The sequence below is a fragment of the Mus musculus genome, chromosome 5 (assembly GCF_000001635.26).
Source record: "Mus musculus strain C57BL/6J chromosome 5, GRCm38.p6 C57BL/6J".
NCBI lineage: Eukaryota > Metazoa > Chordata > Mammalia > Rodentia > Muridae > Mus > Mus musculus.
In genome coordinates this window covers 142,644,091-142,666,317 of record NC_000071.6, presented here as the reverse complement: position 1 = coordinate 142,666,317, position 22,227 = coordinate 142,644,091, and the positions used below count along the sequence as shown (strand labels likewise).

Genomic DNA, 22,227 nt, shown 5'->3' with positions numbered 1-22,227 from the left:
TCACGGGAGGCAGTGCTTCCAGGGGCAGCACAGGTGGAAGCACCCCGGAAACGAATGCTCAGTTACCTTCTAAGTTGGCGTCCTGCCCTTTCCCAAGTCTTGTGGGGGACGAGGGCACATAGGCACCTTTGGCAGCTGCTGTGCCGTACGTCTGTGTTGCTAAGGGGCAGTCATGAGATGCAGAGTCTACGATTTCACTGGTCGTCTCCATACTGCCATCAAGCCTAGAGACAGTAAAGCAACACGGTCAGACTCACTGCTTCAAGTCCGGTGTGATGGCTCATTCTCAAAATCCCAGCCTTGGCTACAGAGCAAGCCTATCTCAAACTAAACAAGTTGCTCCAGAAGGACAGCTGGACATACGGATAGCATGGCCTGGGGCCTGAGATGCTAGTCAAGAAACTGCCACAGATGTGTGCTCCTGCCTGACGTGACACTCCCAGAAGTCTGATAAAGCGACACGCATTCCCAACCTGGATCCTGAGGTGGCTCAGCAGGCTCCTGGGAAGACACTTACTACAGACCCCAAGCCTCACCCTCAGCAGGGACCCGGGGAGCCACCCAATCGTCACCATCACAGCCTCAGGCATGTCTCCTTCCTCTCCCCGAATGGCATCCTGTGGCCAGCAAGGGAAAGTAGAAGGCTCTCAGCACCAGAGGAATGAATCTCGATGGGAGCCAATGCTTGTCAATGGCACAGGTCAGCACCTTGCCTTCAAGGGTCGGATGAACAGACCCACCACCGTACCCACAGCTGCAGACGGCCCGCCGCGCAGAGCAGCCTCACCTGTGCTGACGCATCAGCGCACACTCGCCTCCCTCCTGGGGGTCCAGGTTGTACATGTACAAATAGCCATCTGATGCTCCTACCAGCAACCGTGGGATCTTCTGAATTCTACGGAGAAGCAGCTGTTTTTGTTTCAGAAGGAGGACTTTTTTCCCCTCACAAAAGGCATGTGACTAAACCTACATCTCAGCAGAGCTAGGAAGAAAGCCACCAGCCAGCGCACTAGGTGAAGACAGTACCTGGGCTCCTCAGAGCGAAGCAGGCAAGGCCAAGGATGGCCTGGGTGTGAGCACTCACTGAGTCCTAAAGAGCGCATGGTGGAGCAGGGAGCTGTCGGTCTCGCTGGTCACTAGGGTGGGCATTTTCTCCTTCCTGTGTTATACACGCACCCATCTATGCCCGTGGGGAAGCCAGGGGGTTTGAGATGTCCTGCTCTACCACTCGGGGTTTTGTTCCACCCAACCTGGATAGAGGCTGGCATCAAATCACAGAGACATACTTGTCCCTGCCTCCCTTAGTGCTGAAAACAGGCACTTGTGGGCACATCTGGCTCTTACCTGGGTGCCCACTGAGTAGCTCCCAGCCTGAGGGTGGGCCTGTCCAGTTTCCAAACCTGCTTGTGCCCACTTTAGCCGAACCCCAGAACTGCAGCCTCTGTAGCTACTCGAGTTAGAAAACACAACTGACGCCCAGAGCAGAGCTGTCCATCATCTGTCTTACAGACAAGCTTGCCGGCACTCCACGGTGACAATCCCAACTGCACAGGCAGGATCTCTGTCCCCCTGGACGCTTCCACTAAACAGTGTCAATTTCCTACTGTCTGACTTAATGTTTCCCACCAACACAAACACCCTGCAAAATGCAAAGAAGGTTCTGTGGTGAGAATGCCACAGACACCTAGGTAGTACTTGATGGAAACCAGGCTTGGACAGGCTAGACAGGGTCACACGCACCTCTGCAACCTGGCAGCAAGTGCAGTGACTGTCCCTGGCTCTGTATGCATGGGCAGGGGGTGATGCCCCAGGCTCAGTCTGTACTCACGTGGTTAGTGAGCAGATGTTTTTGTGGCCACAGAATGGCAGGCGGACAGTGGCGAAGGCCCTGCCCTGGTTGAACATTTCTGTCACTTGTGAGGGCAGGTAGCTGGTAGATGCCATGAGAACCTTCCCAAAGTAGCCAGTCCAGGTGGTGGGCTCTTCCGGAGGTCTGGAAGGAAGAACATCACATAGGTGAGACTGTGTTCTCACTGCCAACTGCAGAGCCTGACAAAGATGGGCTGTGGAAGGCACGGAGCATCCTGCTTTCTTCCGGCCCAGTGGCCACGGGCTTCATACAAGAGGATCCCAGCAGGAGCTCCCAACTCAAGCCACACTCCCACTTCAGGAAAGACCCATCACATTTCCTTCGCATGCTCCTGACTACACTTACATGGAGGTCAGGACTACCTGTGGGAGTCAGGTTGCTGCTTAACAATGTGGGCCCTTGGAGGGACACAGGTCCCATTAATACTAGCCCCAGTAGATGCTCTTTGAATTCCTGGGGGGAAAAACAAGGAGTCTCTCTACCATGCATCTGTTTCAGGGACGTTTAAGATGGAAGTACCCAGCTCCTTGATAGCCTGTGAGTCCTGAAGTTGTGACTGTCTTTCCAGAGTGGGGACACACAGATACTGACCAGGAGATACCCTGGGGACCCTGATATCTGCCCTCACGCCTTAGCACCCTGGTGTACCACAGCATCCTCCCAGCACAGGTCTCCCGCTCAAACTGGTCTTGGTGGCATCGTGCCTACCCTCCAGCCAGAGTGAGCCATCACCAAGAAACCATGTCCTTGGGCCATGGCTTTTGGTGATCGTGGACAGTTTACAATTTTGAGTATTTTTTTAATTTTTAGATTAATTTAAAGTGTGTGTGTGTGTGTACATGAATGTGTATATGTATATACACAGGTCAGAGGACAATGTACATCAATTATTTTTCTCCTTTCACCACCAGGTTCCCAGAATGGAACTCAGGTTGTCGGGCTTAACATCTTTACCCACTGAGCCATCTAATCCACCCTTAAAAGCAGCGACCAGCTAGCTCAGTGGTAGTGTATCCCTGAAACACTCCTGAGACTCTAGGCTTGATCCTCAGTGCCTCCCACTCCCGACAAACCCTGTTAGAAAAGCTGTATTTTAGTCAGGTATGGTGGTACATGTCTTTAATTCCAGTGTGCAGGGGCAGAGGTAGGTGGAAGCCAGCCTGGTTTACAGAATGAGTTGCAGGACAGCCAGGGCTATAGAGAAACTCTGCCTCAAAAACCAAAAATTAAACCAAACCAAACAAACAAACAAAAACCCCAAACAATAACAAAAGAAGGAAAGACAAGCTTGTCTTTGCCACTTACTTTTCCCTCACAGCCTCAAGTTTGAAGATGTGCACTGTTTCGGTGTTGCTGGATGCGGAGAGGAACATGCCGTCCATGCTGAAGGCCAGGGAGCAGATGCTCACACACCTGAGGAACAGGGCTGTGAGGGAGGCCCCGGCCCACCACAGAACACACTGGCAGTAGCTGTGGGGGTGTGGCCACCGAGGATGCACTTTTGTCACAGACACACTGGCTCTACATAAGTCTGTCCTTTTGTCTCCCTCCTCCGGAGAGAGAAACCTTGTGATAAAACCAGGTAAGAGCAATTCTCCAGATGTTGGCACAGCCTCTTACTGTGCAACCCCGGCTGCTCTCTGCTTCCTTGGTGCGGGGACTAAAGGTGAGCCATCACACTCAGCCAAGAAAAACTCTTCAGTTAGTCGTTAAACAATCTAATTTTTTTTTTCTTTTTGGTTTTTCGAGACAGGGTTTCTCTGTACAGCCCTGGCTGTCCTAGAACTCACTCTGTAGACCAGGCTGGCCTCGAACTCAGAAATCCGCCTGCCTCTGCCTCCCGAGTGCTGGGATTAAAGGCATGCACCACCACGCCCGGCAACAATCTATTTTTTCTTTGATTCCAAATAACCAAGGCTGTGTGACTACATAGAACCAGATTTAGGTGGATAAGAATGGGACTGGAGTGTCTGACTGGGGTGGGGGCTGCAGTCTGCAGAGCTGCTGCTGTTTTAGAGCAATTCCCCAGCACATATCTCCAAGGCTGTAAACACCCCACAGCCTGAATAAACACAGTTTCCCTTATCCCTTCCAGGTATGTTAGGAGTGTTTCCAGTGTCTGCACATTGGTGGAGTATATACAGCAGGTGGCATACTCTGGGCTGCTGCCTAAGTGCCTGTCTAATGGGCAGAAATGCCAGACCTACCTCAGGAGGGTCAGGCCCCACGTCCAGACTCAGACCCCATACCAGGCTTGACTCAGCAGCACAAGCAGCCAGCATGGTTGGGAAGGACATGGGGTACAATGAGTTCAGAGACACTAACAGACACTGGACACAGGACACCAAGCAGGGACACAGGGGAATCACTGAGAGAGGTGTACTGTGAGGAAGACCAAAGATGCAGGCCTTGAACAAGATCAGTGTCTGGGATCTGTCTTTTCTCAAAGTGTTTTGATTGAGACACAGCCATACTATACTACACTTACTATGATGTGTATATGTATACACACATACACTACACTCTATACCTACTATACAGCCCAGCCTAGTGCTGGCCTGGAACTCACTGTGTAGACCAGATTGGCTTTGAATTCAGAGACCTACCTGCTTCTTGCATCAGTGCTATGCCTGATGTTTTCCTATTTTTATGGCATAAAAGCACTTGCTGCTCCTCCTCCTCTTCTTCCTCCTCCTCCTCCTCCTCTTCTTGTAGTTATTATACATTATATACAGGTGTGGCCACCACACCTGGCTCTTGGCTTTGGAAAGGTGATACTGAGACATGTCTGCTCTATCTCTGGGGACATCCCAGCAAGAAAAGGGAGGTAATAACAGGTCCCCAAGAGAGGACAGCCAAGCATTCCTAAATACTTCTTAGCATTCAACATGAAGCCCCGGAGAGGCAGTTACATCTCTATTGTGTTCCCATTTAAAGAGGAGAAGGTGAGATCCAGGGGCAAAGGGACACGCTACTACCTTGTCAGTCACAGTGATGGCTCCAGGACTTGAGGCAAGCCAGCAGGCACCACAGCCCAGTCCTGTCCTACTGTGCTCTAGCGTGTGCCTTAAGTAGCAGTAAGAGAGGGAGTTTTAGGCACAGATGCAGGATGCTATAGATGGGCAAATCATGGAGGGAGCTCAAGATATCTGCCAGGGGAGGGGAGGTGGGTGGGGCCTCAGAGGCAGAGGAGCAGAGAGAAGGGAGGAGCCCAGCAGGGGTGGCTGTTATCCTGTCCTTCTGAGACCAGCCCCAGGAGGTGAGCCTGGACCCAAGCCTCCCCTTGCTTGAGGACAGGTATGAAAACTTGAGACCCAAGGGACCTCCGAGCAGCGGGGTGCAAGCCCTTTACCTCTTCACTCCTCTCCTGAACTCAAACAGCTTCTGTCCCTCTGGAATGGAAAACACCCGAATCACAGTCCCCTAGGTCAGAGAGAGAGGACAAAGGGGGAAGAGAACACAATTTTAGCTGAGCAATCGACTTTCCCTTTTTCACATCATTCTACATAGCAATAAGCCATGCCTCTGTTTCCAGGGGCAACTTGGCTTCCTCTCTGAGCTCCAGTTCTGGGCTAGCACACATTCCTGCTGCCACGGACCACAAATGTTCTATCCTATTCTTGCTCACACCGTAGCATTGCTTAAAGTCAGCCTACTGATCTAGAAACAAGCAGCCTTGAAGCCAAATATGGAGAACACCAAAGCACCACATCCTTAACCCACTGATTTCTTATTGGAATCTCTTATGTTAATAATTAGACACATGTACTTGGGATTCACACATGACTTAAAAACATCGTTACCTGCAGTAACAGTATGTAAGAGACAACATTGATGTCGCAGAATAGCGATGTTTAAAAATATTACAGCTGGGAGGCAGGGGCAGGTGGATCTCTGAGTTCAAGGCCAGCCTGGTCTACAGAGTGAGTTCCAGGACAGCCAGGGCTACACAGAGAAACCCTGTCTCAAAAAAACAAATGAAACAAAACAAAGAAAAATTACAGCCACTGAAGGGTTGTTTTTTTTTTTTTTTTTGGTTGTTGTTGTTTTTAAGACTGAGACAAGGTCCCACTATGTGGCTGGCCTGGAACTCACTGTGTAGACCAGATTGGCTTTGAATTCAGAGACCTACCTGCTTCTTGCATCAGTGCTATGCCTGATGTTTTCCTATTTTTATGGCATAAACAAGCACTTGCTGCTCCTCCTCCTCTTCCTCTTCCTCTTCCTCCTCCTTTTCTTCTTGTAGTTTTTATACGTTATTATATGTGTGTGTGTGTGCATGTGTGTGTTTGTGGGTGGGGGCCAGAGGACAGCTTAAGGAATCAGTTCTTTCCTGCCACAGCCCCTGCCCCTCCTTCCATGCACACACATTTGTATAGACACACACATGCACACAAGCACTGACATGTACACTTGCTGAACCATCTTTGCGTTCCCTGCCATATGTCCCACAATTCCAGCCTGTGGCACTAATGGAAGGTGGTGGAACCTTCCAGAGGTGAGGCCTCCAGGAAGTCAGTTCTAGTCTCTGGAAGGAGACCTCAGTCCCTCTTTTTTCTTCCTGGCTACCTACCATGTGACTAGTTCTTCTCAGCCATGGGCCAGGCTTGCAGTGGCAGAGCCAGCTGACCACTCACTAACCCATCTGTTCTCTGCACTAACACATCTGTTTCCCTCAGGTGCTCTCAAAGGTAGGAAGCCAGTACTGGCAGCCTCTAACAGTGCACCGAGGAACAGAAAACCTGCTATGGACTATGTGAACAGAACGAGCAGGGTTCATGGAGACCACTGAACCAGGTTTCCCCCGCCACAGCAGACATACCTTCTCAGAAGCAGTGGCAAGCTTGGTCCCACTTGCATCAAAAGCCAGGGCTGCTAAGGGACTATCATGAGCTGGGATCATGTTTGCAGCTCTCTGTAAAGAGGAAACAAAGAAAACATGACTGTCATACAAGAGTCCTGTCCCTACGGGGCATCAGGTGGAAATGGCTGCTAGAACACCATCATTAAGGACAGCATGAGGAGCGGAGCCCTGGGGCTGGCAGGCCTGTGGAAGCACTGCTCGGACTGCAGCACGCAGAGCAGCTGATCCCATTTGCTGGGTTCTGCCAACAAGCACACCCTGGAGTTCAGCACTGTGTGAGTGCTGGTAAGACATGGGCAGCTCAGCCAGACCTGCTCTGCCACCTCTGGAGAGCACTGGAGGAAGCCATGCTACTGAACCGAGGATGCCATCGCATGCCTCCCAGCAAAACACATCCTCCAGAGCCACTCAAGGACCTCACCAAGTTAATGGTGTCGAAGACCTGCACCTCTCCAATGCTCGCACTCCCTGGATACGCCAAGTAGCAGTTGTCATTGTTTATTGACAGTGCACACAAGCCTGTGGAGACACACAACAACTGAAGGCAAATTGAGTCTAGAAAGAGATCTTTTAGTGTTAGAGCGGGATTAACACTTCTAGAACAAAACCAATAAAAATGTAGCAGATGACTTTCCCCCCAACCCTCTCTCAAGTTGTCCCCCCAGGCCAGCCTGGGTGAAGCTGGCATCATTCAGAGATGAAACACCTTTGGTTTGGAATGACCAGCAGGCTGGGCTAAATGAAGCTCATCCAACCAATGAGCTCCCATGCTCTCAAGGCAGGCGCACAGGGAGGCTGGCTCAGAGCACAGCCCCAGGAAGGATGATCGGTCAGTTTACATCTTCCGAATTTTATACCTGACTGTGCAGACCGGAGAGGAACCTCCCACCATTCACTCTATCCTTCTACATCTGTTTATTTAGTGTGTGCGCGCCAAGGTGTGTATTAGGCAGAGGACAACTGGAAGGGTCTGATTCTCTCCTCCAGCATGTGAGCTCTGGGAGCGGCACTCAGCTTGTCAGGGTTGGCAGTAAGCGCGTTTACTTGCTGAGCCACCTCACAGCCCATGGTTAGCCTTCAATGTTTTCTGCCTATGTGTTCACCTTTGGTGCGGGTGTGTTCACATGCCCACTGTGTACAGTGGCAAGGTCAGAGGACAAGCTGCAGACGTCCGTTCTTTTCTTCCACAACGAGGATTGTTGGAACCACACTGAGGTAGTAGTTAGGCTTGGTGGTAAGCGCCTTAACACGCTGAACCATTTTACAGGCTCAGACTCTTCTTATCGATGGCTTACCTGCAGGGTTTGGGGGTGTCTCTCGGATGGTATGAAGTACCTTCATGTCCCGGATGTTGTGTATGTAGAGCGACTCTTCCAGACACACAATGAGCCGCTAGAAACAACAACAAAGCGTGAAGAAGCACTTGGGCCAGCACGGGCCAGGTTCCTCCTGAGCTGACTCCTGCCCCGGGACAGCTTGAGGGTGCTGTCCAGACAGCAATGTGTGCAGCTGCTGCTCCACTGCCAGTCAGGCTCTAGAGCCATTTGCATTCGCTCCCGTAACAATATACGCCCAGTGCACTATGAATTCTCACAGGGCGACTTAATTCAGTACCATGTGTGTAGATGACTGGGGAGAGATCTACCAAGGTAAACTGCTTTATAAAACTAGGGTGAGGGCTGGAGCGATGGCTCAGTGGATAATAGCACCTACTGTGTGAGCCCAAACAGGTAGCACAGGCCCATCCTCCACCTACTAGACTGAGGCAGGAAGATGGCATGTTTGAGGCCCCAACACAAAATAAAAAGTAAAAATGGGCTTAGCAGTAAAGGCTCACACTTTGCATTTATGAGGTTTGCCCTGAGTACCACAAAAGCATAGCCCCCAAACCCATGGTAACTGGGGTACCAGTAAAATACAAGGAGAAGCACACAGGCCATGTCACCATACACACGGGGGTTTACTTTGCTGTAAAGTTCTACTCACTGTGTTTTAAATGTGTGAGTGTGCATTTGCATGCATGCATGTACATGTGTGTGCCTTGTTCCTAGGAGCTCCTAAGAGGGCATTGGGTTCCCTGCAGCTGGAGTTACAGGAGGCTGTGAGCCACGTGGTGTGGGGGCTGGGCAAGAACAACAAGAGCTCTTTTCTTTAAGCCATCTCTCCAGGTCCCCTATCCTGTTTGTATTCATTTTAAACACAGGACACCAGGACTCCTAGATGACAAGTCAGGACTGATACCGTGAGGGGCTTGGCACACATTCCACATCAGCATGCACAGGAACGAGGATCTGTTATGTCTTCAACTTGAAAAATGCTCAAGCTATTCTGTCCCACAACTTTCCAGCTGAACTGGATAATTGGGCTCACTCCTAGTTTAATCAGGCAGTCAGGAGACACAGGTCTGGCTAACTGCTTTAAAAAAGAAAAGCCGCCCCTTGGAATCCAGCTCTCTCAGGAAGGGAAGCTGTACAGCTGAGGCACCTTTCCCTGCAGAACGTGTTTGCTGCCACAGAGGCAATGCTGGAGGCTTGTCTGCGTGGCTAACTGTGTGCAAGCTGAGGACAGGACTGTCAGGAAACATCCTCAGAGGCTCCATACAAAGTCGGGCCACGTGGGTTTGTCTTATTGGTTTGGTGGAAAATACATGTTGTGGTAACAACTCAAAGGAGATGAGGGGACAGACTTTCAGACAGTGACCTGAGAGTAAGACTCATGCCCCAAGGAGCATGGTGGAAGGGACAAGCCAGTGTCCTGTGTGGGACTGCCTGAGTAAAGCTGCTGAGAATGGAGCTGAGGGTCTGGCTAAGCATGTGTATGGAGGAGTCAGGCTGTGGCAGCGCACACCTTAATCCAGCACTGCACAGGCAGAGCCAGATGCATCACCGGGACCCAAAGACCAGCCTGGTCTACATAGCAAGCTCCAGGACAGCCAGGGCTAAATAAAGACCCCATCTTATGAATCCAAAACGGATAGGCACGGTGAGTAGAGATGATGGTGCAAGGCTGGGGAGGTAGGTAATGAATGGTTTTGAGCCAAAAGGCCCAGTGTGAGACAAGGGAGGAACACCGGACAACAGGCAGTACACTTGGGTTTCCTTGTGTGGTTTCGCGTATGTGTGTGCATCCACATGTCTGTAAAAATGGTGGTTAGAAGCCAGGCATGTCAGCTGTACTACTGCTCAGTTATCCTCTGCCTTATCCCCTTGAGACAGGTCTCTTACTGAGAACCTGAAGCTAAGGCAGGTCAGTAAAGCACAGCAATCCTCCTGCCTCTGCTCTGCCCACTGCAATGCTAAGGTTAGATACACATGGCTTTGTGTGCAGCTGCTGGCGATTCAGACTCAAGTCCCTATATTTATACAGCAAGAGCACTTAGCACAGAGACACCTCCTCAGACAGGCTGCCATCCTTCTCATCCTCCTGCTTATACCTCTCCCTATGCTCAGACTCCAGCTGTGTGCCACTCCAGCTGGTTTTATGCGGTGCTTGGGATGGTACCCAAAGCTTCAGGGCACGGGGAGCAAGGCAAGTGCTCATCACCTGAGCGGCTTGGTGCCACTCACCTGCCTGTTCAGCTTCACAGCCAGGATAGTGTTGGAGTAGCTGTAGTTGCATATCTCAGTTCCCTTCTTAAAATGGCAAACCTTCAGCTTCCTGGGAGCTTTGAGGCTGACAATGGCCACCAAGCTGCTTGAGAACAATCTCTCCACAATGCAGACATCTTCAGTGTCAGCTGGAACCAAAGAAGAAAAACACATGTGTGGATACATACATTTCCAGGTTAGGGCACAAGTGCATGCACTTCTCTCTCTCTCTCTCTCTCTCTCTCTCTCTCTCTCTCTCTCACACACACACACACACACACACACACACACACACACAACACAGAACATTGTAAGGGATACATGGGCTGACAACTCTCTGGAGTCGAAGGTCAGCAGAGGGGATGGAAAGTCTATCTGGAGCCATGGCTTCTGTCAGTATAAATACAGATCACACCCTACATGCAAACTCTGATGCCAAAGCACAGAATCATGAAATGTAAATGTGCCCTGCTGCTGGCAGGGCTTGAAGGCACACTCACTACGTTTACTTGAGGATGTTGGTTTTTAATGTGTATTGTGGGGTGTGGGTGTGTGCCATGACCAGAGCACAAGTCTATCGTGAGGGTCCTGGGATCCTAACTCAGGTTGTCAGGCTTGGCAGCAAGTGGCCATCTCCCTGGCCCATACTTATTCAAGTAAGGTCACAGAACTCGATGCTGCAAGGGATGCACACTGAGGCCCGATCCATAACGCTGTGGCACTGGGCGGTGAACCCGAGCTCAATGTCAGCCCCATGCTGCTGCAGCATTTCAGCAAGCTGGCTTGAGAAACAGCTCAGACTCTTTGTAGCTGAGGATAGGTGCATCAGGACGCAGCCCTGTGGAACTCAAAGAGTATTTGTGTTTCTGGCAAGTACATGGCTTCATCAGGTCTGCCTGGCCTGAAAGGCCATGTTAACGTACATTAACACTAGACACAAATGTAGACTGATACACTGGACATATGCTAGAAGCAGACACGCTTGTTTTTGTTTAAGCATGGGAATGTGCTTAAACACATTAGAAGAGGCAGTAAAATCAAGGCCTGATCCTAAGCGTTTTATAGTTTATTCATGGGCACTTTTAGCCATGTCACAAGTCACATTTGCTTCCTTTCCAGAGCAGCAAGCAAGCCTTCATTTCAAGGATCAAAACACAAGTGCTGCCACCACTGGGGAACAGGTCAGAGGGGTGGGAGCCAGGACATTGGTCCCAGGCTGCAGCAGCTTTGCCCATGAGCATCCTGACATGGGTGCCAACCCCTGCTCAGAGTGCCTAGTAACAAAAGCACGGTTAGCACTGCTAGCTCTTGGAGAAGTCAGAGACAAGCACTTGAGACATAGCTACCCAGGTGAACAGAGAGACTAGAGACCCAGAATGTCAACTATCTGCAGATTTCCCTCAAGAAAGCACAAGGACATCTGTCATGATGAGAAACCTGCCAGGCAGGAGGAGTATCAGCAGAGATGCTGATACAGAGAGAGGATCAGTTCACAGCTGCAGATATGGTGACTTTTGCCTTTAATCCTAACATTCAGGAGACAGAGGCAGGGAGATCTCTTGTGACTTTGAGGCTAGCCTAGGTTTACACAGAGTTAGGTTAGCAAAGGTCACTAAGACTGTTTTTAAAAAAGAGGGAGGGGTAGGCAGAAGAGGTGGCACTCCATGTAGAAAGCAGGTTAGGGTGGTGTGCAAGGAAACAGAGACACGAGGGCCCGTGCAGCTCACTGGCTAATCTGGAGGACTGTTTAGACACCAGATTGTCAAGCTGGTCTGTATATGAAACACACGCACACACACACACACACACACACACACACACACACACACACACACACACACACTTAAAAAGGAAAGCCAGTTACAGTGCCAATAGAAACAAGAGTTCTCTGCAAATTTGAGGGCATACTGGTTTACATAGTAAGTTCAAGCCAGCTAGGACTAGTTGCCTATAAAGAACCTGTGTTTAATATCCTCAAAGATGCAAGACTGGATTATTCCTTGAGTAACTCTAAAGATGGGGCACCCTATAGGAAAGTGCAGTCTATATAACACTGACTGTGTGTATGTATTCGTGTGTGCATTCAGGTGCAGGAATGGGTTCGTGACCCATAGGGGAAATCAGAGGGAACTTCAAGTTCTGATCATCCCAAGTCCTTTCTGTTTGAGTCTCCACCTCCCCAGCCTGGGGATTCACCTATGTCCTGTGCATCAAAACTCGGGGCCTTGGACTTGGAAGGCAAATATTTTATCAGTGACTTCATCATTTCCATAATGTAAAACTGATGGTAAGTAATTTTACATAAATTCACTGACCCTTTAATTTAAACCACAGGTGAGATAGTCTTAATACCTTTCTATAGGCAGCTGTGTGCCACCCTTCATAGATTCTGAATTTGAGAAGCTGCCCCCATGCTATGTTTAACTCCAGCCCCTGGGAAATTTACAGCCATGGCCTGACAGGCAGGATGGAGGTGGTGGTGGTGGTAAAATCCTTGTCTTCCACACACATTCCTAGTAAGGAGAGGGCTGAAGTGTGAGAGGGAGGGAGGTGAAGGAGTGGCAAAGGAGCTGCAGGATGCTCCTTGTGGTGAAGCAGAGACTGTGGAAGCTGGGGGGTGGGGGAGGCACACTGCTTCCAAGGGCATCTTGTTTCAGTCACAGAAGCCCCTATGTGCTCACGCAATGCATTTCAGCAGACACATGGTCACCAAAGGACTAGGACCATGCCACTTAATGTCAGGAGCAATAAAAGTCAGCAAGACTAAGTTTATTTATTTTTCCCATTTATTTATTTGTTTATTTATACTATTTTCTTTATTTACATTTCAAATGTTATCCCCTTCCCTAGTTTCCCCTCTGAAAATCCCCTATCCCCTCCTCCCTTTCCTTTCCCCCTGCTCCACAACCCACCCACTCCCATTCCTGGCCCTGGCATTCCCCTATACTGGGGCAAAGAACCTTCACAGGACCTAGGGCCTCTCCTCCCATTGATGACATATGCAGCTAGAGCCACAGGTCCCACCATGTGTTTTCTTTGATTGGTAGTTTAGTCCCAAGGAGCTCTGGGGGTACTGGTTAGTTCATATTAATGTTCCTCCTATGGGGCTGCACCCTTCAGCTCCTTGGGTCCTTTCTCTAGCTCCTTCATTGGGGACCCTGTGCTCCATCCAATGGATGACTGTGAGCATCCACTTCTGTATTTGCCAGGCACTGGCAGAGCCTCTCAGGAGACAGCTATATTAGGCTCCTATCAGCAGGCTCCTGTTGGCATCTGCCATAGTGTCTGGGTTTGGTGGTTGTTTATGGGATGGATCCCCAAGTGGGACAGTCTCTGGATGGTCGTTCCTTCAGTCTCTGCTCCTAAGTTGTCTCTGTAACTCCTAAGACTAAGTTTAAACTGTGGGCAACGCTACCCTTCATATTGAGCAGGAGGGAGGAAGATCCCAGCCAGGCCCAGAAGCCAGCAGGTAGTCAGGTCATCTTGGGGAGGAGCTGGCAGCTCCTGCAGTGAGCATGCGAGATTGCAGGGCAGGGGTGGGAGGTTCCTAAGTGCAACATGGTTAAGCACAGAGCCAGCAGCAGGCACAGGGAGGCCTGGGACTTTATGGCCAGGCCTTCAGAACCAGTCAACTGGAGGAAAATTACACCAATACTACACAGGCCAAAACACAATGTAAACAACCAGTACCCAGGCTGGGAGTGGCGGCTCACAACTATAGTTGGTACTTTGTGGAGGTTGAGGCAGGAGGACTGCCACAAGTTTGAAGCCAGTCATAACTACACAGTGAAACTGTGTTTAAAAAAGCAAAAGCAACCAAACACCCCTCTCCCTAACCAGGCTCAGAAACCTAGGAACAGGCACTGGGGTGCAGGGGGTGGGGTGTGCCCTCATCCTAGTATAGGCAGAAGCAGGCCAGCCAAGGTGGGAGAAAAAAAGGTCACTTAGTAATAGGAAGAAAAACATCCTTGTTGAAAAATTTCTCTTGGCCAGGCATGGTGGTGCACATCTTTAATTCCAGTACTTGGTAGGCAGAGACTGGCAGACTTCTGTGAGTTCTAGGCCAGCCTGGTCTACATAGTGAACTCCAGAACAACTAGGGCTACATAGAGGCCCTGTCTCAAGCCAAAAAGAAAAATCTCTAATTCATACTGTCTTTAGTGATGGAAATCATAATCTGCCCTTGGAGACAGAGCAACGATGTCCCTGCCTCTCTGCACATCCCTGATGGAGTGGGGGTGGGGTGGGAGAAAGCACCTGGATCCAAGCCTGTTAGATCTGGGATGCTTTCCCTGCAGAGGGATTAGCTAGACTTTATATTCCATCCAACACCCTGAGGCGCTAACCTCCTAGCCTTTATAACCCCACAGTGGGCTGGGACATAGGAGTCACTCCCCAAATTACTGTCTTATATGCTACCTACTACTTTTCTTTTTTTCTTTTTCTTTTTCGAGACAGGGTTTCTCTGTGTAGCCCTGGCTGTCCTGGAACTCACTCTGTAGACCAGGCTGGCCTTGAACTCAGAAATCCACCTGCCTCTGCCTATCTACTACTTTTATTAATCTGCTAAACAAAACAAAACAAAACAAAACAAAACCAAACAAACCAGAAACACTGGGTGCTGAGGCCAGTACCTACCAGGTGTGAGAATGCTCACTCCCTCTAGCCAGCACATGTGGTAGCACACGTGGCTAGTGCTTATCTGTGTGATTTGTTGACCCCACCTTTCCAACTCCAGGAAGTTACCTGGCAGCTTTATTCACCAGTGGCCAAGGCAAAGTTCCTCAGCCTGCACATCAATGTGTAGAACAGCACTATTCACAAGCACGAAATACGAACAGCCCATGTGCGCACAAATCAGTGGATGAACCAAACAGCACAGCTAGACAGTATGGCAATACTCAGCAATAATACAAAGGAAGGCTGGTGCATGGGAGTGCAGGGACAAGCTGTAGAAACATTCTAATGAACAAAGCTAGTCACACTCAGCTGCATTTATCTGCAAAGCCCAGACAGCAAATCTATAGATGCAGAAAGAAGATGAGTGGCTGAGCTGGGCTGGGTGGTGGGAGGGGATGGGGAGTGACTGCTAATGGACTCTGGCTTTAAGAGATGATAAAAACATTTGAAAATTCCGTGACGGTAGGTTGCTCAATTCAGCAAATGTACCACACTCAACTGGATAATTTAAGCAGATTTATAGGCTATAAAGGTATATAAACTATACCCCAAAGAGGCTGGCTTTTATTTCTGTAAATCACACTAAAGCCCATTTCAGGTAGCCTAATGCAGACATATGAACTTTGGCTGATATATTAAGACCTGATGCAAGAAGTTACTGACGCAAGCTGTAGGGGACTCTCAGTACAAGTCATGTCACTAGGGAAAAATGGGCCACTGGGACAAGGCAGAAGCTAAGTATATGCAGACCCTCTGGGAACTCCAGTCCTTCAACCCCAGGCAATGGGCATTGGTGGGGGAGGGGTGTCTCTTAATCCACTGCAGACATCCGACAGCTGCTGAATTTTCTGGTGCAATTTTTGATCGGTAACTTTTATCTGATTTCCATAGGGGCCAGGAGCTAAGAAAAGAATTAAGCCCTCTGCAAATGGCAGGGGAACTTCCTTCCCTGGTCTGACCAGAAGAGCTGACTTTGTGTGGATGCCTGTGAGCTGGACAGGCTGAACAAAAGGTTATTGATAATAATTGATAAGTGCCTTTCTCTGTTGGTCTCCACTGAACCTGGTGCTTACACAGTGGCAAACTGGCTGGCCAGATCTGTCCCAGGATCTACCTCCCTGTCCTCTTCCCCCTGGCACTAGGGTTAGACACTGCACCATAGCTATCTTTCCATGGGTCCTGGGGAGCTACCCACTGAGCCTCCTTTCCAGCCCATGGCTGTTGTATTACGCTTTGCACTTGGCAGAACTAGCATACCAGCAGCATGCATGAGCCTCACACCCTCAGCACAGCCCCTCTTCACTCCATCAAGGGCAGCTCAGCCACCCTGAGAAGCAATGCTAAAAGCCAGTGAAGGAAGGAGGCAGCTAACAGGGTTGAGCCCTTGGAAGGTGGCACACCAGTGGCAGAGTGCACCCAGGTGATGCAGAGAACACTTTGGACACAAACTTCAGTGACCTCAAGTGGCAATGGCCTAGTTTCCAGGTGGCCTCAGGCACAATGCTGTCCACTTCCTCGAGGTTGGCTGTCTAAAGTCTAACTTAGGGAAGGAGTGACTGCAGCTAAGTCAATGCTGTTTTGCTTCTTTGGCACAGCAGATGATGCTGCTCAAACAGGAAGAACACAGGCACTAAATAACTGATGGAACACAATTCTCACAGGCCTGGCCATCCTACGCTCTCTCAGTGATGCAGTCAAGAGCTGCTCCCCTACAGCACACTAAGGCAGACAAGGGACTCGGTTACTGTAAAATCTTACAAAATTCATATTCTGACAGGTGCACGGGTGGTCATTTCTCAGACCTGAGAACTTGGATGCCTATGAGGTGCTCTGGCTCTAGGGTAAGGTTCCCACAACCAAGGATACCTACCACTGAGCTATAGGTGGGCTCACTGTGTGAACTTTCAGAAAGAAGTACAAGTTTTGTGAGGAGCATGGTCCCCACTCACATGCTTCTGACCCTACATGGCACCTGGAGAAGTTCACTTCTAAACTCTGACATTTTACAAAGGTCTTTTTATGTATTTTACACAATAGTGGACACCGCTGTTGCAGTGACATTTAAAAGAAGAAAGCCCCAAGAATGTCACTGTGAACTTTCCAACACTGCGGCATGTTGAAACACATGAGAACATGCGGGACAGAAACAACAGGCAGCAGACCCACGTTTTTACTGCTTGAGTGTGAAATCCACTGGGAAAGTAGCTCAGTGGTTAGAACACTTGCCTAGCATGCAGAAAACCCTGGGTTCTATCTCCACATTTGCATCAAAACATGAGTGGTAGGGCATGCCTTTAATCTCTCCACTTGGGAGTCAGAGACAGGAGGATCAGAAGTTCAAGGCCACCCGACAACACTGAGCTTGAGGCCACCTGGGCTACATTAGGACACTGTGTCCAAGTGTGGGGGCACTGAGAAAGACCGAGTTTGAAATGGAGGATATGTTAGCATACACTAGTAATCCTAGCATTCAGGAATCTAAAACTGGCAGCTCATGAACTGCAGGCCAGCCTGGGCTATCAGCCTGGGCTATCAGCCTGGGCTATCAGCCTGGGCTATCAGCCTGGGCTATGCAGTAAGCCCTGTCTTGCCATGAAGGAAACAAGTCTGAGTGGCAGCAGCACTGTTAGGAAAGACCTAACTGCTGCTGGGCAAAGCTTTTATTTGTTGTTTGCTTTAAAGAACTATTAGTGGTTGCTCCTGCTCCCCGGGACCTGCCCTGGCTCATTCTTCTGATAAACAACAAGGGCTGATAGCAAAGGCTTGATTTCATGATGGTCTGCTAGGAGTCATACAGTAAGATTCTGCACTCTTCTTGCAGAAGAGTGATAAACAACCCTGACATTCACTCAGTGAAGAACTGGTTTCCCAGGACACCGGCCCTGTGTGAGGAGAGATGGTTGGCAATGTAGGGCAGATTTACCCATAGCTTCTGGGTGGGGGATTAACTTGGAGCCGCCTAGAGAGCTCAGCAGGGAACGGCTCTACCAGTCAGAGACTGTAGTTCAAGCTCCACAAACCACAAAAAGGCGGAAGGACGGAACAGGTTCCAAGACCTCCCACCCATGCTCGAACATGTATATGCACGCACAAATCAAAACCCACAAATTTATAAGTATTAACTGTAATGTTCTTTGTCTGCTTCAGCCTCTATCTTTAAGAATCCAAATTCACACTGGGAGGTACATGCCTTAATCCCAGCACTAGGGAAGCAGAAGCAGGCAGATCCTTACTAGTTCCAGGGCAGTTAGGATTACACTGCAAGACCCTGTCTCTAAATATAAGTCAATACAAATTTAAAGTGGCAGGCATATTAGTACACGTCTTTAATCCCAGCACTCGGGAGGCAGAGGCAGACAGATCTCTGAGTTTTAGGCCAGCCTGGTCTACAGGGTGAGTTGCAGAATAGCCAGAGCTACACGAGAAACCCTGTTACAAAAAAAAATCAAAAAGAAAGGAAGGAGAGGAGAGGAGAGGAGAGGAGAGGAGAGGAGAGGAGAGGAGAGGAGAGGAGAGGAGACTCAAAGTTCACCAAGGGGACACACAAGTTGGCAGGCTACTTTCCCACACTTACAAGATGCTATCAAGACATCATACTCTGTTCCCACCAGCACCAGTGAGAAAGTTCAGTCAGAGGCAAATGAGGACCAGGTTCTGGCATTCCTTTGCACTCTACACAGCAAGTTTTCCAACATAGGGAGAACCACGATTCCCACACAGCTATTGACAGTGACATCAGACCCGAACAGCACAGGTGAGGTGCTCCACTCACTAGACACGTGATCACACTTTAGCCACTGGTGGTAAAAGCCAAGGGAGCCTTTTCCTGAGTTGAGCCACCCTTCTGTAGGAGGAGTTCTATTTCAGATGTCAGGAATGCTGGCCCTTACCTGACATCACTGGGTTATGTCTGTCCAGTCCCATCTCATTGAGGCTAGAGGATACTGAGGGGCCAGGAATATAGTGACTATGAGAATATAAAAGACTAATGTCTAGGAGGAAGCAGGACGCAGGGGTCAAGACCAGGGTGCACATCTCTGTCCCAGTGGGTAATCATCTCTGAGGCAGTAACAACCAAGGTTTACCGTCCAGTCAAGAGCACCTGTAGCACTTGACCTCCATCAGGAAGGGGCCTTCTACCCTCCTGTTATGGCAAATATTAAAAAAGTTAGAGGGGGCATGTTTCTAAGCTTGTGCCTCTGCTCTGGAGGCCTGGCCAGTCAGGCACTAGCGGGCAATGGCTGACCTGTTTTATCTCCTGGAGACTCTCTGGCCTGGAGCTCCCAAAACAAACAAACAAACAAACAAAAACCTACAACATCCTAATCCAAGAAGGATGACAAAGGATGCAGACCCATCAGGAATGAAGGTATGGGTCACTCCTCCAGGAAAAGAGCCAAGACCTGCTGAGGTGCTGGCTGAGGGTGAAAGAGATACAGAATGGGTAGTAGAGGAAGGTAGTTATAAATACCAATTAAGGCCATGTAACCAGTTGTAGAAATGAGGATTATAAAGTAATATGAATGCTTCTGTCTTATTTTGCTAACGAATACATTTGTCTTTCTTCCAATTTCTTTAACATCAATTGGTATTTAAGTTGAGACACTGAAAGTATGTTCTCAAGGGACATTGCCCCATTGTAAATTTACAAATGTGTTTGCAATTGTACGAGGAATAGTTATATCATGTTAGGCATATTCACAACTTTGTTGTTTCATGTGGACATATTATTTATGTCAAGTTGACAAGGGGTGGATTGTAGTGGCTATTCCTGGTTGTCAACTTGACTATATCTGGAATGAACTACAATCCAGAATTGGAAGGCTCACCAGTGATCCTAATCTGGAGGCTGGGAGATACAAGTTTCTGGCTTGGATCTTGGTATGGAGATCTTGAGGCATAGTGGCTATGAATTCTTATGAAGATTAAGACAGGGAGATCTCCAGGTTCAAGGTCATCTGGGATTAAAGGTGTGGTGACCTAATGTTCACATCTAGAAAACCCACGCTTTGTCGCCATACCTTTTGCTCTTGAACCCAGACAAGCTGCCCCATGAAGGAACACACAACACAAACTTAGATGAGAAACAGTGGTAACTCAATCTCTGAGCACAATAACTAAAACCTAATCGTGTAAGCCCGGGAAACTCTAGCAGCTGCATCTTAGCCCTCTGTTGTTCATTCTTACTCTCTCCAACCCAGAAGTCCCGCCTCCTCACCCAGTGATTGGCTCCTTTATTCACTAGGGGATTGGTTCACAAGAACAGCACCAGGCCCACCCACAACACTTGCCCCTTTCTGTTCTAATAAAAAACAAAACCTGTCTCTCAAATATAAATATAAGGTTCAATCTATTTTTACTACTTTCCGCAACAGGCGGTGAACCAACGTGTTGGGCAAGAATCCACTAAAAATTTAAGATTATTAGTTTGAGAGTTATTATTCATTGAGTTTTATTCATTGGGATTATTTGCTTTTAGGATAGATATGCAGATTTTGTCTGAATCACATGGGGAATTTCGCCTGCAGTTTGGAACTAGGATAGGGAAAATTGGTCACTGACTTCAAGTAGAGAGGGCAGTGAACAGGTATTAATAAAATAAATGTCGGGCTGGTGAGATGGCTCAGGGGGTAAGAGCACCCGACTACTCTTCCAAAGGTCCGAAGTTCAAATCCCAGCAACCACATGGTGGCTCACAACCACCTGTAACAGAGATCTGATGCCCTCTTCTGGTGCGTCTGAAGACAGCTACAGTGTACTTATATATAATAAATAAATAAATAAATCTTTAAAAAAAAAAAAATAAAAAAAAAAAATAAATGTCTGTGGCTCCAGGCAGAGATCTGAACAGACAGATGGTATAGCAAGATGGCTGCTCTAGGCGGAGAGCCTAACAGAAAGATGGTATAAGGATATACTGCTCTAACATGTCTTAACAGGATACTCACATTCTGTCTAAAGTGGGCTCCACAGGATTCTAGGTTTAAATCCTGCTTTGACTAGCTACCTATAAGCAGGTACAGAGAGAGAGAAGTGTGAATCAATTGTGTTAAGATGGTATAAAGGTATATTGCTCTAATATGTCTCACAGGATACTCAAATTCTTACATGGGTTCCATGGGAATTCTGGGTTATTATCCCGCACGACAAAATACAAGAGGCCTAAGAATAGGCACATACAGTATTTTAGTTTACTTTGTTTTGGATCGTTTTAATTTGAACTAGGATAGGGAATATTAGTCAGTGACTCCAGAGTGGAAAGTGCAGGGATAATCATTGCCTGCTTTGAACAGGTAATATTATCTATGTCTGTGGCTCCAGGTAGAGTTCAACAGACAGAGATCATACAGGTATTAATATAATATGTCTGTGGCTCTGGGCAGAGAGCTAAACGGAAAGATGATATAGATTAACTAGCCACAGGAAGCTCATATTCTGCTAAAATGGGCTCCATGGGAATCTTGAGTGGTCTTTTCCCGCTTGGCAGGATAGGAAAGGCCTAGTATAGGCACATACAGTATCTTAGTTTACTTCATTTGTTTTAGATTGTTTTGATTTTCAAAATGGGTGTGATTGAGTTCTGTGGTTATGTTATTTCTCTGGGAGAGAGGTTTAAAGGGTTTGCTGATCACTGGCTCAAGGACATGCTGATTTGGGGAAAAGGTTTTGTCTTGGTGTTTTTGGAAAGGTGATTAAGGTGTTTACACCTTCCAGAGTTGTATGGATCAGATTTGATAGAGGGAGACCCCCTGAAGAATAAGATTCCAGAGAATCAAACAAAAAGGTTATCTTGATGATACTAAAATATTGTTTTGAGATTTGTGTACTACAGAATATACAGTCTTGATGAGTCTCTACTTGAACTCAAGATGTCTTGGACTTTCAGTTGGATCCAGTCAAGACACTGACATCAGAGACTAAATCAATCGTTAGTGTGGTCTTTTTAAGGCCAACCAACTCTATTTTCCCTACCCTCCCCACCCCTAAAAATATCTCAATGCCCATATTCAGCTTGAAGAAGTTATGAAGAGTCGTCGCCCCAGTTCCCTGGGCTTTGGGGCTGGAGGGGGTTATTATAGGTTGTCTTTCTAGGGAATGTAGAAATGGTCATAATTGGAACAGGGAGGAATAGTTAGAATTGACTGCATAGCCATAATCTCATTTTGTAGAAATCTTTTTAATTGTTACTAAGTTGAAGTCATAGTTCTTTATTTTGGTACAGAATT

General features: G+C 48.3%; 1 protein-coding gene across 2 annotated transcripts in view; it reads right to left on the bottom strand.

Annotated features, from left to right (window-relative positions):
* Wipi2 (WD repeat domain, phosphoinositide interacting 2) overlaps positions 1–22,227 on the bottom strand; it is a 40,140-nt gene that overhangs the window by 3,355 nt on the left and 14,558 nt on the right. For both annotated transcript variants that reach the window (XM_006504752.4, NM_178398.4), the window contains 9 exons: positions 10,301–10,470; positions 8,030–8,126; positions 7,156–7,253; positions 6,693–6,785; positions 5,223–5,293; positions 3,176–3,283; positions 1,829–1,993; positions 788–895; positions 67–224 (listed from right to left, as the gene is read on the bottom strand). In XM_006504752.4, coding sequence (XP_006504815.1) covers positions 67–224; positions 788–895; positions 1,829–1,993; positions 3,176–3,283; positions 5,223–5,293; positions 6,693–6,785; positions 7,156–7,253; positions 8,030–8,075 — 847 coding nt within the window. In that variant the 5' untranslated portion in view covers positions 8,076–8,126; positions 10,301–10,470. The remainder of the gene's footprint in view (positions 1–66; positions 225–787; positions 896–1,828; positions 1,994–3,175; positions 3,284–5,222; positions 5,294–6,692; positions 6,786–7,155; positions 7,254–8,029; positions 8,127–10,300; positions 10,471–22,227) is intronic.